Source organism: Meles meles, chromosome 7, assembly GCF_922984935.1.
Source record: "Meles meles chromosome 7, mMelMel3.1 paternal haplotype, whole genome shotgun sequence".
NCBI classification, from domain to species: Eukaryota; Metazoa; Chordata; class Mammalia; order Carnivora; family Mustelidae; genus Meles; species Meles meles.
In genome coordinates, this window is record NC_060072.1 from 136,185,488 (window position 1) to 136,199,870 (window position 14,383).

At 38.3% G+C, this 14,383-nt stretch overlaps 1 protein-coding gene across 1 annotated transcript in view; it reads left to right on the top strand.

Moving 5' to 3' along the window:
* LOC123946028 (ankyrin repeat domain-containing protein 7-like) overlaps positions 1–14,383 on the top strand; it is a 45,824-nt gene that overhangs the window by 18,009 nt on the left and 13,432 nt on the right. The window contains exons 7-8 of the mRNA XM_046011087.1: positions 2,215–2,251; positions 12,702–12,777. Of these exons, the coding sequence (XP_045867043.1) occupies positions 2,215–2,251; positions 12,702–12,777 (113 nt within the window). The remainder of the gene's footprint in view (positions 1–2,214; positions 2,252–12,701; positions 12,778–14,383) is intronic.

The window sequence follows — 14,383 nt, forward strand, 5'->3', positions numbered from 1 at the left end:
ATTTATGTGGCCTTTTAGTTTTTTTATTGGAACTTTTATACTGTAGAACATATTGATAATCATCAGAATTCTTTTTTTCCTAATTAAAATACGATTGTTGCTTGTTTCACATTATTTTCTGACATTATTTCATCTATTCCTTTTATGCCTTTATTCAAATGGATATAGAAATACAGGAATCTCCCAGGCAAATACTAAGAAAAGCAGAGTCAAGAAAAGGTATTCTGTGAAATAACCTTCTAACTGTAATTGTGTGTTAAAACATCAACCTTAATCATAAAAATTGCATATGATGCATTTGTATAAGAGGCTCCCAAAATAACACCCAGATTTGGTTATTCACTGGAAGAACTTGCATGTCTCAGCATATTTGTACTCATGCCTGCAGTTTATTATGGTGAAATGATAACAAAACAAAATCAGCAAAGAAAAGGTGCATGGAGTGAAGTCTAGAGGAAGCCAAGTGCAGGCTTCTAAGAATCCACTGCCTATGGGTGTGCTTAAATTCCTCCAGCATCAAATCATGACAACTCATATGAGATGTTGTCTGCCAATACAAGAATCTTATAGATGCTCAGTGCCTGAAGTTTTCTTTAAGGCATCTTCTCCCTAGCATATATCAAAATTCCAGGTTCCCAGAAGGAAATCAAGTTGTAAGTACTTGATAATTCACCTGGTCTGTACCAACTTAACAGTCTCAATGGATACCTTTTTTTTCCCTTCACAGTAAATAGGCCTTATTTTTTACAGCGTTTTAAAGTTCATTGCAAAATATAGCAGAAAGTACAGTTAGTTTCCATTTACCGCGTGTTCCTCTACACGCGTAGCCTTGTTGTCAACATCCTGAACCACAGTGATACATTGTTATATTTATATTAACTCATCTTTATCATCCAAAGTCCATAATTTACATCAGGCTTCAGTCTTGGTGTTGTACATTCTATGGGTTTTAACAAATGTGTGATGACATGTATCTGTCATGTGCTGTCACATAGAATAGTTTCACTGCCTTAAAAGTACTCTGTGCTGTGCCTGTTCATCCCTCCCTTTGCCGTAACCCTTAACTCCTAACTTAAAATGTTTTACTTTTTGGGGCGCCTGGGTGGCTCAGTGGTTTAAGGCCTCTGCCTTCGGCTTGGGTCATGGTCTCAGGGTCCTGGGATCGAGCCCCGCATTGGGCTCTCTGCTCAGCGGGGAGCCTGCTTCCTCCTCTCTCCCTCTGCCTGCCTCTCTGACTACTTGTGATCTGTCTGTCAAATATATAAATAAAAATCTTAAAGAAAAAGTTTTACTTTTACCAGAATGTCATATAGTTGCAATCATACAGTGGATATCTTCTTGAATGTTTAAAAAATTAAAATTCCGAGGTAATTGAATATAGTGATTCAAGATAATCTCTGTCCTTTGTTATGTTCATCAGTGTAGGATCTGATGACATATGCCTTACTGACTGAAAACGTGTGATTTCTACAGACATTCGTCACATAGTGGGGAGGGTTGAGAACAATGACATCATATCCTACTACCTAGCGCTAATCATTGGTACCATTGTCGTCTAAGAGGTGGATCCAGATAGACTCTCCAGCAATCAAAGTAGGTCGTCTCAAGAGGTTTTACTTTATAGAACCAAAATCACTAAAATCACTAAAAGCTTTGATACTTATCTTGCAATTGGAAATAAGGCCAGAGAGAGTCTGTTTGCTCTGTTTTGCCATGCTGCAAAGTACAGTGGCTGTAGACCAAACTTTGTGATGAGGTGTTTCACCCCAATCTTAACAGCCCCTGCTGGAGATCTGGAGAAGTTCTGTTGTGTTACAACAAAATAAGTATAGTCTCTTTTAACTGCACCTTGTAGTGAAAGTCCTGAAGAATCCAGAAGAATCCCGACATTGTCAGTCTATGATGATGATTCTGCTAATGATACCATTTTCTGTCAGTCTCAAGGGTTTGGTAAAAATTGTGGTCATTATAAACATCCACTTATAGGTATCAAATTCTGATACATACCATTCTTTTCTTACATTTGGTAAATGTAGAGGAGAAAGTAAGATTTCTTAGTGAGTTAACTGCCTACCAATAGTATAATTAATATTCACTCCAGTGTGGTTGCCAGGTGTGGTCCCGAAGAATACTTTTTAACACATCATCAGTCTTATACTTTGAATATTCTGTATTTTTCTGTTAATTTAAAATGTATTTTGCTCTTTTCTTTAGTGGCGAATAAGACTTCTGAAGAAGACTCTTTAAGCAGGTAGGATTTTTATGGATTTTTAAACAAATTCTGTGTTAACAAGGGAATGCAGAGAAAAGCATTTGTTGAGAGTTCTGCTGTGCGCTAGGCACTACATTATGTGCTTGACATTTATTACTTATATAGTCATTACAATAGCATCACAAAGTAGCTGTGCTGTTACAGCCAATTTTTTTGTTAATTAGTCAGCTGTGGTTCAGGAACGTTGATTAATTGACCTATGATTCCATAGCTAAAGAGTAGCAGACCCAGAAACCACCACTGCTGCTAACAAGAGCTTGAACGCTGCGAATTTTCGGTCTTGGAGGGGGCCGTGGTGCCCCCTGTGAGGCATAAGAAACTAGTCAGTTACTCACAGTTTGAAAATTCTGGCAGCGATGAGGACTTTGTTTCTGCAACCACACCTTTGAATAAGAAGCTCAGAACAACACCAAAGGAGTTAATACTAGAAACAAGGAAACCTAAACTGAAGAATCTCCAGAAAGAAGATATCCCACTACAAGAGAAAACCCCTAAAAAAGGATGGCTTTAGGTGACAAACTCTACCAGCGAGACTTGGAAGTGGCGCTAGCTTTATCAGTGAAGGAACTTCCAGGGGTCACCATCGATGTGGGAGAGGCTTAAGATCAAAGCACCAAAAAAATGTGGCAGCAGTGAAATTGGGACAATGACTAAGGCTCCCCATCTCTCCGATTGCAGTGTAGCCAGTGATGATTTAGATTTGGATTAGCTTACCGAGGAAGATGATGTGTACGGTGCTCAAGGGAAAAGAAAAGCAGCATCAACAGCTGTGGTACGACAGAGGAAGATTCTTTGGGAAGGCAGCGATGGCCGATGGCCGTAGTGCTGACGACTCTGAACCAGCCACCTGGTGGAGAGTCTGAGGATGACTCTGATTTTAGGGAGAGCGAAGATGATGGTGCGAACGTCACTCTGGGAAAAAATAAAGTGGAAGAAATTAAAAAGAAAGAAATGAAGGTAAAATCCCCAGTTGGAAAAAAGGTGAAGAAACCTAAATCCAAACGTGATACTTTGGAAGTGACTTCAAGAGACTGTGCTCCAGCTGCCCGGAAATCAGAATCTCAGCCTTCACCAAAAAAGGCTTCTCTTTCTTCAGAGGCCACTTGGAAATCATTACAAATATGCAGACCTTCAGCTGGAAGCAGAAAACCTAAATAGATGCCACCAGCGCTATCTGGAAGCAGCAGCAGCAGCAGCAGCAGCCGCAGGAGCCCACTGGCAGGGGTGTCTGTTAAGTCTCCAAATCAGAGTCTCTGCCTTGGCTTGTCCAGATTAGCACAAGTGAAACCTTTGCATCCAAATGCCGCTAGTAGCTGAGTGTGGTAGTAAACGAAGGTTTGATTAAGAGAATAAGAGTTTTACAAGTGTGTTTCTATTTGAATTGTGTTTCTGTTTAAGGAGGGTATCATAATATAAAGGCATCCTTCAATGTAAAAAAAAAAAATGAGTAGTAGACCCATGATTTGACTGTCAGCCTGCGTGACTCCCACATCCATTCTTTTGTCCCTCAGCAGCACTGGGGTTAATTAAGGTACAGATTCTAGTCAGATCAACTCAGAGAGTCAAATTTAGTTATGTGTTTACATTTAGAGTTTTCTTAAGAAACCAGGTTAGTCCAAGCATTTGTCCTAATTTATTTGACAACTAGTGATAACTAGGGGTAAATAGTGCAATGGTAATTAGTCTCTTGTTTTTACTGTCAAAGATTTTAGGATGGCTCTCATTACCCTGGCCATAGTACATAGCTTTTACATAAGCAAGACCTAATCAGGCAAATTCTTAGATATAGAGATGTCTGCTCTCCTTGAGATGAATGATTTTTCCAGAAGTGATGGATATGTAGTCTAGGTGTAGGCCATGATACGTTAATTAATTTTATCATCTATTTAGAGGATATTTCTAAATGATTCTCTGTTTACTGACTTCCCAGTCTAGTTTTCCCTTTAGGCTACTTCCCTTGACCAGTTCCTTGAAGCTTTTTCTTTTTTTGTAGACTTTTTCCTTTTCTCCATTGACTTTTCTCTAATCTTTTCTTGTTTGTTTTTTTTTTCTTTCTTCTCTGCTTTTCTTGGTGTTGCTTTTATTCCATTAATTTTTTCCCTTTCTGCCAGCTAAGTATTCTCTGTTTTTCTATAGACAAAATCAAAAGCACATAGAATTTCAGGATTTTAGGGTATCTTAGAGATGAATTAATCAAAATACCCTCTGGTACTACAACCTGTGTTTAACATCCTCACCAAGTGATTATTTAAATGGAGAATTTGAAACGCAAAAGAGATTTAAGTGACTTATTTGGATATGATAAGTGACAGAAATGAGATTTACATTCAGGTTTTTTCCTTTTTTTCTCATCTTAATAGGTGAATGTTTTAATAATAGAAAGATGGGGAGTGGGTCTAGTGAACACAGTGAAGGTGCGTAAGGAAGGAATTGGCATGAGAGGTCAAGTTTCAAGAATAACGACACTGGGTTGGATAGGAATAAGAGTTTTAGTAAAGATGTCAGAATATTTGGGCTTATGATAAGTTAGATAAAGATGGATTACAGAAATGAAGGACACACACACACACAATGGAATGAAGGACACAGGATATTGGGAGTTGTTTAGAAAAGCATATTAAAATAGAGGGTTCAAGAAAATCATGAGCAGTTTTTTTGTTTTTTGGTTTAATTGAATGAACTGGCATACCTCAGGTTTTCTGTTGAGAAGTATTAAAATCATTTGAGCCATGGGGAAGGCTTTTTACAGCATATAGGAAAGTGATATCATCTACTTCCACCCCAATCTTGGCTTAGATCCTCTCGAGTAATGGGGGAATGGAGATTCTGAACTACACAGATGTATGGCCAAGGTAGTGGTCTCCTCACTCCACCTCTTTTTCTAATTCTTTGATGTCCTTCCCATGTACAGGTAGGATTTGGTGGGCTAAGACTGGCTGTCAAATCAGTAACAGAGCTTCATTTGGGAAGTTAGTAACATGTCTACATTGAGATGATCACATGGATGAAAAGTCTGTTTAGCTTGTCCTCTAGGAGCAGGAAATGGCTCCTGCTCTTGGTCATTTGATGCTATGCTTGTTTTGGGAATCTGGTTTCATAGGCTAAAGATTTAAAAGGTTGGAGGGTACCACTGAGCCCTACAAAAGAGTGATCTAAGAGCTCACAGAAAGAAAATATTAGGCGGTGTATAGGGAAATAGAGGCACAGCTAGCTACCAGGACTCTATTTTTATAGCAGTCTCTCTTCTTGGGTGTCTCAGTGCTAATGATGGTGTTTTTTTTTTTTTAATTATTTATTAATTTTTTATTTTTTTATAAACATATAATGTATTTTTATCCCCAGGGGTGCAGGTCTGTGAATCACCAGGTTTACACACTTCACAGCACTCACCATAGCACATACCCTCCCCAATGTCCATAACCCCACTCCCCTTTTCCCAACCCCCTCTCCCCTCAGCAACCCTCAGTTTGTTTTATGAGATTAAGAGTCACTTATGGTTTGTCTCCCTCCCAATCCCATCTTGTTTCATTTATTCTTCTCCTACCCCCCTAACCCCCCATGTTGTATCTCCACATCCTCATATCAGGGAGATCATATGATAGTTGTCTTTCTCTGATTGACTTATTTCACTAAGCATGCTACCCTCTAGTTCCATTCACGTGGTTGCAAATGGCAAGATTTCATTTCTTCTGATGGCTGCATAGTATTCCATTGTGTATATATACCACATCTTCTTTATCCATTCATTGTTGATGGACATCTAGGTTCGTTCCATAGTTTGGCTATTGTGGACATTGCTGCTATAAACATTCGGGTGCACGTGCCCCTTTGGATCACTATGTTTGTATCTTTAGGGTAAACACCCAGTAGTGCAATTGCTGGGTCATAGGGTAGCTCTATTTTCAACATTTTGAGGAACCTCCATGCTGTTTTCCAGAGTGGTTGCACCAGCTTGCATTCCCACCAACAGTGTAGGAGGGTGCCCCTTTTTCTACCCCCTCACCCGCATCTGTCATTTCCTGACTTGTTAATTTTAGCCATTCTGACTGGTGTGAGGTGGTATCTCATTGTGGTTTTGATTTGTATTTCCCTGATGCCAAGTGATGTGGAGCACTTTTTCATGTGTCTATTGGCCATCTGGATGTCTTCTTTACAGAAATGTCTGTTCATGTCCTCTGCCCATTTCTTGATTGGATTATTTTTTCTTTGGGTGTTGAGTTTGTTAAGTTCCTTATAGATTTTGGATACTAGCCCTTTATCTGATACGTCCTTTGCAAATATCAGTTGTCTTTTGGTTAACTGTTTCCTTTGCCGTGCAAAAGCTTTTGATCTTGATGAAATCCCAATAGTTCATTTTTGCCCTTGCCTTTGGCGATGTTCCTAGGAAGATGTTGCTGTGGCTGAGGTCAAAGAGTTTGCTGCCTGTGTTCTCCTCAAGGATTTCGATGGATCTCTTTCTCACTTTGAGATCCTTCATCCATTTTGAGTCTATTTTCATGTGTGGTGTAAGGAAGTGGTCCAATTTCATTTTTCTGCATGTGGCTGTCCAGTTTTCCCAGCACCATTTATTGAAGAGGCTGTCTTTTTTCCATTGGACATTCTTTCCTGCTTTGTCAAAGATTAGTTGACCATAGAGTTGAGGGTCTATTTCTGGGCTCTCTATTCTGTTCCGTTGATCTACGTGTCTCTTTTTGTGCCAGTACCATGCTGTTTTGATGATGACAGCTTTGTAATAGAGCTTGAAGTCTGGAATTGTGATGCCACCAACTTTGGCTTTCTTTTTCAGTATGCCTTTGGCTATTCGAGGTCTTTTCTGGTTCCATATAAATTTTAGGATTATTTGTTCCATTTCTTTGAAAAAAATGGATGGTATTTTGATAGGGATTGCATTAAATGTGTAGATTGCTTTAGGTAGCATAGACATTTTCACAATATTTATTCTTCCAATCCAGGAGCATGGAACATTTTTCCATTTCTTTGTGTCTTCCTCAATTTCTTTCATGAGTACTTTATAGTTTTCTGCATATAGATTCTTAGCCTGTTTGGTTAGGTTTATTCCTAGGTATCTTATGGTTTGGGGTGCAATTGTAAATGGGATTGACTCCTTAATTTCTCTTTCTTCTGTCTTGTTGTTGGTGTAGAGAAATGCAACGGATTTCTGTGCATTGATTTTATATCCTGACACTTTACTAAATTCCTATTTCTTCCTGGTTCAGTTGTGGTAGTTTATATGTCTCTAGGAATGCATCCATTTCTTCCAGATTGTCAAATTTGTTGGCGTAGAGTTGCTCATAGTATGTTCTTATAATTGTCTGTATTTCTTTGGTTGTTAGTTGTGATCTCTCCTCTTTCATTCATGATTTTATTTATTTGGGTCCTTTCTCTTTTCTTTTTGATGAGTCTGGCCAGGGGTTTATCAATCTTATTGATTCTTTCAAAGAACCAGCTCCTAGTTTCATTGATTTTTTTCTATTGTTTTTTTTTGGTTTCTATTTCATTGATTTCTGCTCTGATCTTTATGATTTCTCTTCTTCTGCTGGGTTTAGGGTTTCTTTCTTGTTCTTTCTCCAGCTCCTTTACGTGTAGGGTTAGGTTGTGTACTTGAGACCTTTCTTGTTTCTTGAGAAAGGCTTGTACCGCTATATATTTTCCTCTCAGGACTGCCTTTGCTGTGCCCCACAGATTTTGAACTGTTGTGTTTTCATTATCATTTGTTTCCATGAATTTTTTCAATTCTTCTTTAATTTCCTGGTTAACCCATTCATTCTTTAGAAGGATGCTGTTTAGTCTCCTGTATTTGGGTTCTTTCCAGCTTTCCTCTTGTGATTGAGTTCTAGCTTCAGAGCATTGTGGTCTGAAAATATGCAGGGAATGATCCTAATCTTTTGATACCGGTTGAGACCTGATTTGTGACCCAGGATGTGATCTATTCTGGAGAAGGTTCCATGTGCACTAGAGAAGAATGTGTATTCTGTTGCTTTGGGATGAAATGTTCTGAATATATCTGTGATGTCCATCTGGTCCAGTGTGTCATTTAAGGCCTTTATTTCCTTGTTGATCTTTTGCTTGGATGATCTGTCCATTTCAGTGAGGGGAGTGTTCAAGTCCCCTACTATTATTGTATTATTATTGATGTGTTTCTTTGATTTTGTTATTAATTGGTTGATATAGTTGGCTGCTCCCACGTTAGGGGCATAGATATTTAAAATTGTTAGATCTTCTTGTTGGACAGACCCTTTGAGTAGGATATAGTGTCCTTCCTCATCTCTTATTATAGTCTTTGGCTTAAAATCTAATTGATCTGATATAAGGATTGCCACCCCAGCTTTCTTCTGATGTCCATTAGCATGGTAAATTGTTTTCCACCCCCTCACTTTAAATCTGGAGGAGTCGGGTCTAAAATGAGTTTCTTGTAGGCAACATATAGATGGGTTTTGTTTTTTTATCCATTCTGATACCCTGTGTCTTTTGATTGGGGCCTTTAGCCCATTAACATTCATGTTAACTATTGAGAGATATGAGTTTAGTGCCATTGTATTGCCTGTAAGGTGACAATATACAGACAGAGACTGTATATTGTCTCTGTTCCTCTCTGATCTACTACTTTTAGGCTCTCTCTTCGCTTAGAGGACCCCTTTCAATATTTCCTGTAGAGCTGGTTTGGTGTTTGCAAATTATTTCAGTTTTTGTTTGTCCTGAAAGCTTTTTATCTCTCCTTCTATTTTCAACGATAGCCTAGCTGGATATAGTATTCTTGGCTGCATGTTTTTCTCCTTTAGTGCTCTGAATATATCATGGCAGCTCTTTCTGGCCTGCCAGGTCCCTGTGGATAAGTCTGCTGCCAATCTAATATTTTTACCATTGTATGTTACAGACTTCTTTTCCTGGGCTGCTTTCAGGATTTTCTCTTTGTCACTAAGACTTGTAAATTTTACTATTAGGTGACGGGGTGTGGACCTATTCTTGCTGATTTTGAGGGGGGTTCTCTGCACCTCCTGGATTTTGATGCTTGTTCCCTTTGCCATATTAGGGAAATTCTCTCCAATAATTCTCTCTAATAGACCTTCTGCTCCCCTCTCTCTTTCTTCTTCTTCTGGAATCCCAATTTTTCTAATGTTGTTTCGTCTTATGGTGTCACTTATCTCTCGAATTCTCCCCTCGTGGTCCAGTAGCTGTTTGTCCCTCTTTTGCTCAGCTTCTTTATTCTCTGTCATTTGGTCTTCTAGATCACTAATTCTTTGTTCTGCCTCATTTATCCTAGCATTGAGAGCCTCCATTTTTGATTGCACCTCATTAATAGCTTTTTTGATTTCAACTTGGTTCGATTTTAGTTCTTTTATTTCTCCAGAAAGGGCTTTTATATCTCCAGAGAGCGTTTCTCTAATATCTTCCATGCCTTTTTCGAGCCCGGCTAGAACCTTCAGAATCGTCATTCTGAACTTTAGATCGGACATATTACCAACGTCTGTATTGATTAGGTCCCTAGCCTTCAGTACTGCCTCTTGTTTTTTTTTTTTTGTGGTGAGTTTTTCTGCCTTGTCATTTTGTCCAGATAAGAGTATATGAAGGAGCAAGTAAAATACTAAAAGGGTGGCAAAGACCCCAGAAAAATGCGCTTTAACCAAATCAGAAGAGACCCCAAATCGTGGGGGGGAAAAGGGGATAAAAAGAGGTTCAGAAAAAAAAAGAAAAAATTAAAAAAAGAAAACAAATAAAGAAAAAATATAAAAAAGAAAGAAAATATATATATATTAGATAAACTGTTAAAAAACGTTAAAAGGAAAAGGGTAAAAGTTAAAAAAAATTTAGCAGAAGAAGAAAAAGAAATTGAAAAAAAAATTAAATTAACTGCAAGTCTAAAGAATCATGGGGAGAAAACCATGAGTTCCGTGCTTTGCTTTCTCCTCCTCTGGAATTCCGCTGTTGTCCTTGGTATTGAACCTGCTTTCCTTGATAGACGAACTTCGTCCTGGCTGGTTTTTTTGTTGATCTTCTTGGGGAGGGGCCTGTTGTAGTGACTCTCAAGTGTCTTTGCCCGAGGTGGAATTGCACCGCCCTTCCCTGGGGCCAGACTAAGTAATCCACTCAGATTCGCTTTCGGGAGCTTCTGTTCCCTGAACGCTTTCCGTAGAGTTCCGGAGGACGGGAATCAAAATGGCGGCCTCCCAGTCTCCGGGCCGGAGGAGCCGAGAGCCCGGGGCCCCTCTCCTCAGTGCGCCCCCAGAGAACAGTGCCCAATCTCTCCCATATCCCCGGTCTCCGGCTGTGCTCCGAACTCACCCAGCCTGCAACTGGTTCAAGGTAACCCCAAGCTGAGAGCTCACTCCTCGGCTCTGTTTCTGTAGCCGGCTTCCCCGTTCTAATACCTGCGGGCTCTGAGACACCCCGACACCCCCGATCCTTCTGTGACCCTGTGGGATGTGGGGCCACGCTGACCCCGTGTGGGCTTCACCCCGGTTTAGCCTCTGGAGCAATGTCCCTCAGTGGAGCAGACTTTTAAAAGTCCTGATTTTATGCTCCGTTGTTCTGCCACTTGCCGGGAGCCGGCCCCTCCCCCGCGGTCTATCTTCCTGTCGTTTTAGATTCACTTCTCTGCCAGTCCTACCTTTCAGAAAGTGGTTGATTTTCTGTTTCTAGAATTGCTGTTCTTCTTCTCTTCGATCTCCCATTGGATTTGTAGGTGTTTGCAATGTTTAGATAAGCTATCGAGCTGATTTCCTGCTACCTGATGTAGTCTCAGCCTGCTACTTCTCCGCCATCTTGACTCCTCCCTCGCTTATGATGGTTTTTAAGGTCTTGCTAGTTCATATAGACCTAAATAAGGCAGGACCTCTGTAGGGAAAAAGTTGGACCTTATAGTTTTTAATCTCTCTGGGAACAGTATTCCCACTAATGACATAAATTTGTTCTTTAACATTTGTATATTTGTTTGCTTATTTTTTAAAATTGAAGCATAGTTGACACATAATGTTATGTTGTGTTTCAGGTGATTTAAGAGCTCTGAATGTTACACCATGCCTACTACAAGTGTAGCTACTCTCTCTTACTGCATGATGCTGTTACAATACCCTTGACTGTATTCCCTATGCTGTACTTGGATCCCTGTGACTTACTGTAACTGGAATCCTGAACCTCCCATTCCCCTTTACCCATTTTGTCCATCCCCCACCCCCCTCCCTTCTGGCAATATAGAATTCTCTGTATTTCTGGGTCTGTTTCTGTTTATTTTTGCTTACTGCTCTTGCCTCAGGAGCAGTAAAAGCAAAAACAAACTGTTGGGACTACATCAAAATCAAAAGCTTTTGCACAGTGAAGGAATCAATCCACACAACAAAAAGGAAACCTATGGAATAGGAGTAAATATTTGCAAATGACATAGCCAATAAAGGGTTAGTATACAAATAAAAAGAATTGATAGAACTCAGCACCCAAAACACAACCGATCTTAAAAATGATCAGAAGACACAAACAGACATTTTTCCAAAGAAAATACACAGATGACCAACAGGCACCTAAGAAGATACTCAGCATCACTCATCATCAGGGAAATGAAAATCAAAACTATAATGAGATACCACTGCCTACCTGTTAGAAAGGCTAAAATAAAAAACATAAGTAACAATGTTGGCAAGTATGTGGAGAAAAAGAATCCTCTTGAATTATTGGTGGGAATTCAAGCTAATGCAGCCACTGTGGAAACAGTATGGAGTTTCCTCCAAAAGGTAAAAACTGAACTACCCTACAATCCAGTAATCACCTATTGGGTATTTACTCCCCAAAATACGAAAATACCAATTTGAATGGATACATGTACCCCTGTGGTTACTACAGCATTAGTTACAATAGTCAGCCCAAGTGTCCATTGATAGATGAATGGATAAAGAAGAAGTGGCATATATATACAATGGAATATTCAGCCATAGAAAAGAATGAAATTTTGCGATTTGCAGTGAAATGGAGGGAACGAGAGAGTATTGTGCTAAGTGGAGTTAAGTCAGCGAAAGACAAATACTATATGATTTCACTCATATGTAGAATTTAAGAAACAATAGAAATGAGCAAAGAAAAAAACAACAAAAAACGAGAGACAGACAACGAAGAAACCGACTCTTAACTATAGAGACCAAGTTGATGGTTACCAGAGGGGAGATGGGTGGGGGAATGGGTGAAATAGGAGCTAAGTGTTAAGGAATGCACTTGTCGTGATGAGCACTGGGTGATGGAATTACCAAATCATTATACTGTATACATGAAACTAATATAGCACTGTGTGTTAATGATACTGGAATTAAAATAAAAACTTAATAACAAAAACAGAGGCCAAAGTTCAATTACATCAAGAAACTTTATTCAATAAATAAATAGATGACCTTTCACTTGATTTTTCTTTTTCATGAACTTGTTTTTGTTGTATATTTTTGCTCTAAAGTATTTCCGTTAAACCTGGTGATGATAACGCTTCATGGCCTACATCAGATGATGAAGACTTAAGTTTGACTATGAAGGTAATGTACACTCTTGTAAAATTAATTTTCCTGCTCTGAATTTAGTTTTGTGTATTATTTACTCTTAAATCAGTGGCCTGCCTATCATCATTTTATGTTTGAAGTAGAATGTTGGTCAGAACAAACAATTTTATAGAAATATGACAAGTTGAATTTTTTTTTTTAACTCTGTTAAATATTGAAGGTGGAAAAAATGGGCTGGAAATATATAATGACAGGAAAATTATATTGGGAAAAGCTTTCCCATGATGGAGGAAATATGACATTTGGTCAAGGATAAGGATTCTTACTGTGAGTTTTAAATTATCTTATCATTACTTTTCTTTCTTTTCCTTTCTCTTTCTCTCTTTCTCTCTCTCTCTTTCTAACATGACTTTTATAGTATTCATGCCTCAATGAATCTTTAGTGGACCCAGTTTTTTATTGCAGATTGTTTTTTCTTGGACATTTTTTATTTTGGTAGCATGTAGTTTTATGAAAGAAGATGTTTTTTCGCTTTTTCTATCCCTTGTTTTACATTTAGACCAAAATAAGTTTGGAAATTGCAGAAATTCAGAAATTTAAACTGCCTCTCAAAATTTATATTGCAAAGGCATTCTACTGTGTTTTCAAAATAATTCCATAAAGAGTATAGTTAAAACTCTTTAAGGGAAGAATACATGTTTTGCCTAAAATAATAATTAACACTAGAAGGACAGGCTTTTCATACCCATATGGTAAAATGTCTAATTTCAGAAATCTTTTATATTATAGTTTTAAAAAATATCTACTCATAATCTTTGTATCAGATTCTAATATTTAAACTTTCAGTCACTTTATATTTATTTAAATATTCATGTTAAAGCTCCTGTATCATGATAAGCTATTGGATGTTAGGAAACATAATTGTGCATCTTCTGGAACACCTAGAATAAAACGTTGCCTGAAGAAGCAATTTTAATATTTTTTGAATGTGAATTAATGAGCAGACAGATGGAATTCTGTATAATGAAATGTTATAAGTAATGTAATGTGCATAATATGTCATTAAATATAAAAAATTTTTAAACTACATAATTTAAAAATTTATATTCCCTTTTCATGTTTAGGATTTATAAGTGCAAATGAGTTATGTTGAGGAAATAAATAAATAAGAAAAAAGGTTACAGTATATTTTTTACTATCCTCTAATTGTGAGCTTAGAATTTTACATAGAAAGACTGTCTTTTTTCTCCTGTATATTTTTTTCCTGCTTTGTGAAGATTATTTGACCATAGAGTTGAGGGTCCATATATGGACTCTATTCTGTTCCACTGGTCTATGTGTCTGTTTTTGTGCCAGTTCATGTATTCATCATCATTAGCCATCAGAGAGATTCTTCAAAGCAAAAACACATTGAGATACCACCTTACACCAGTTAGAATGGCCAATATCAACAAGACAGTAAACAAGTGTTGGAGAGGATGTGGAGAAAGGGGAACCTTCTTACAGTGTTGGTGGGAATGCAAGTTGGTGCAGCCACTTTGGAAAACAGTGCTACCCTATGACCCTGCAGTTGCACTACCGGGTATTTACCCCAAAGATACAGATGTAGTGAAAAGAAGGGCCATCTGTACCCCAATGTTCA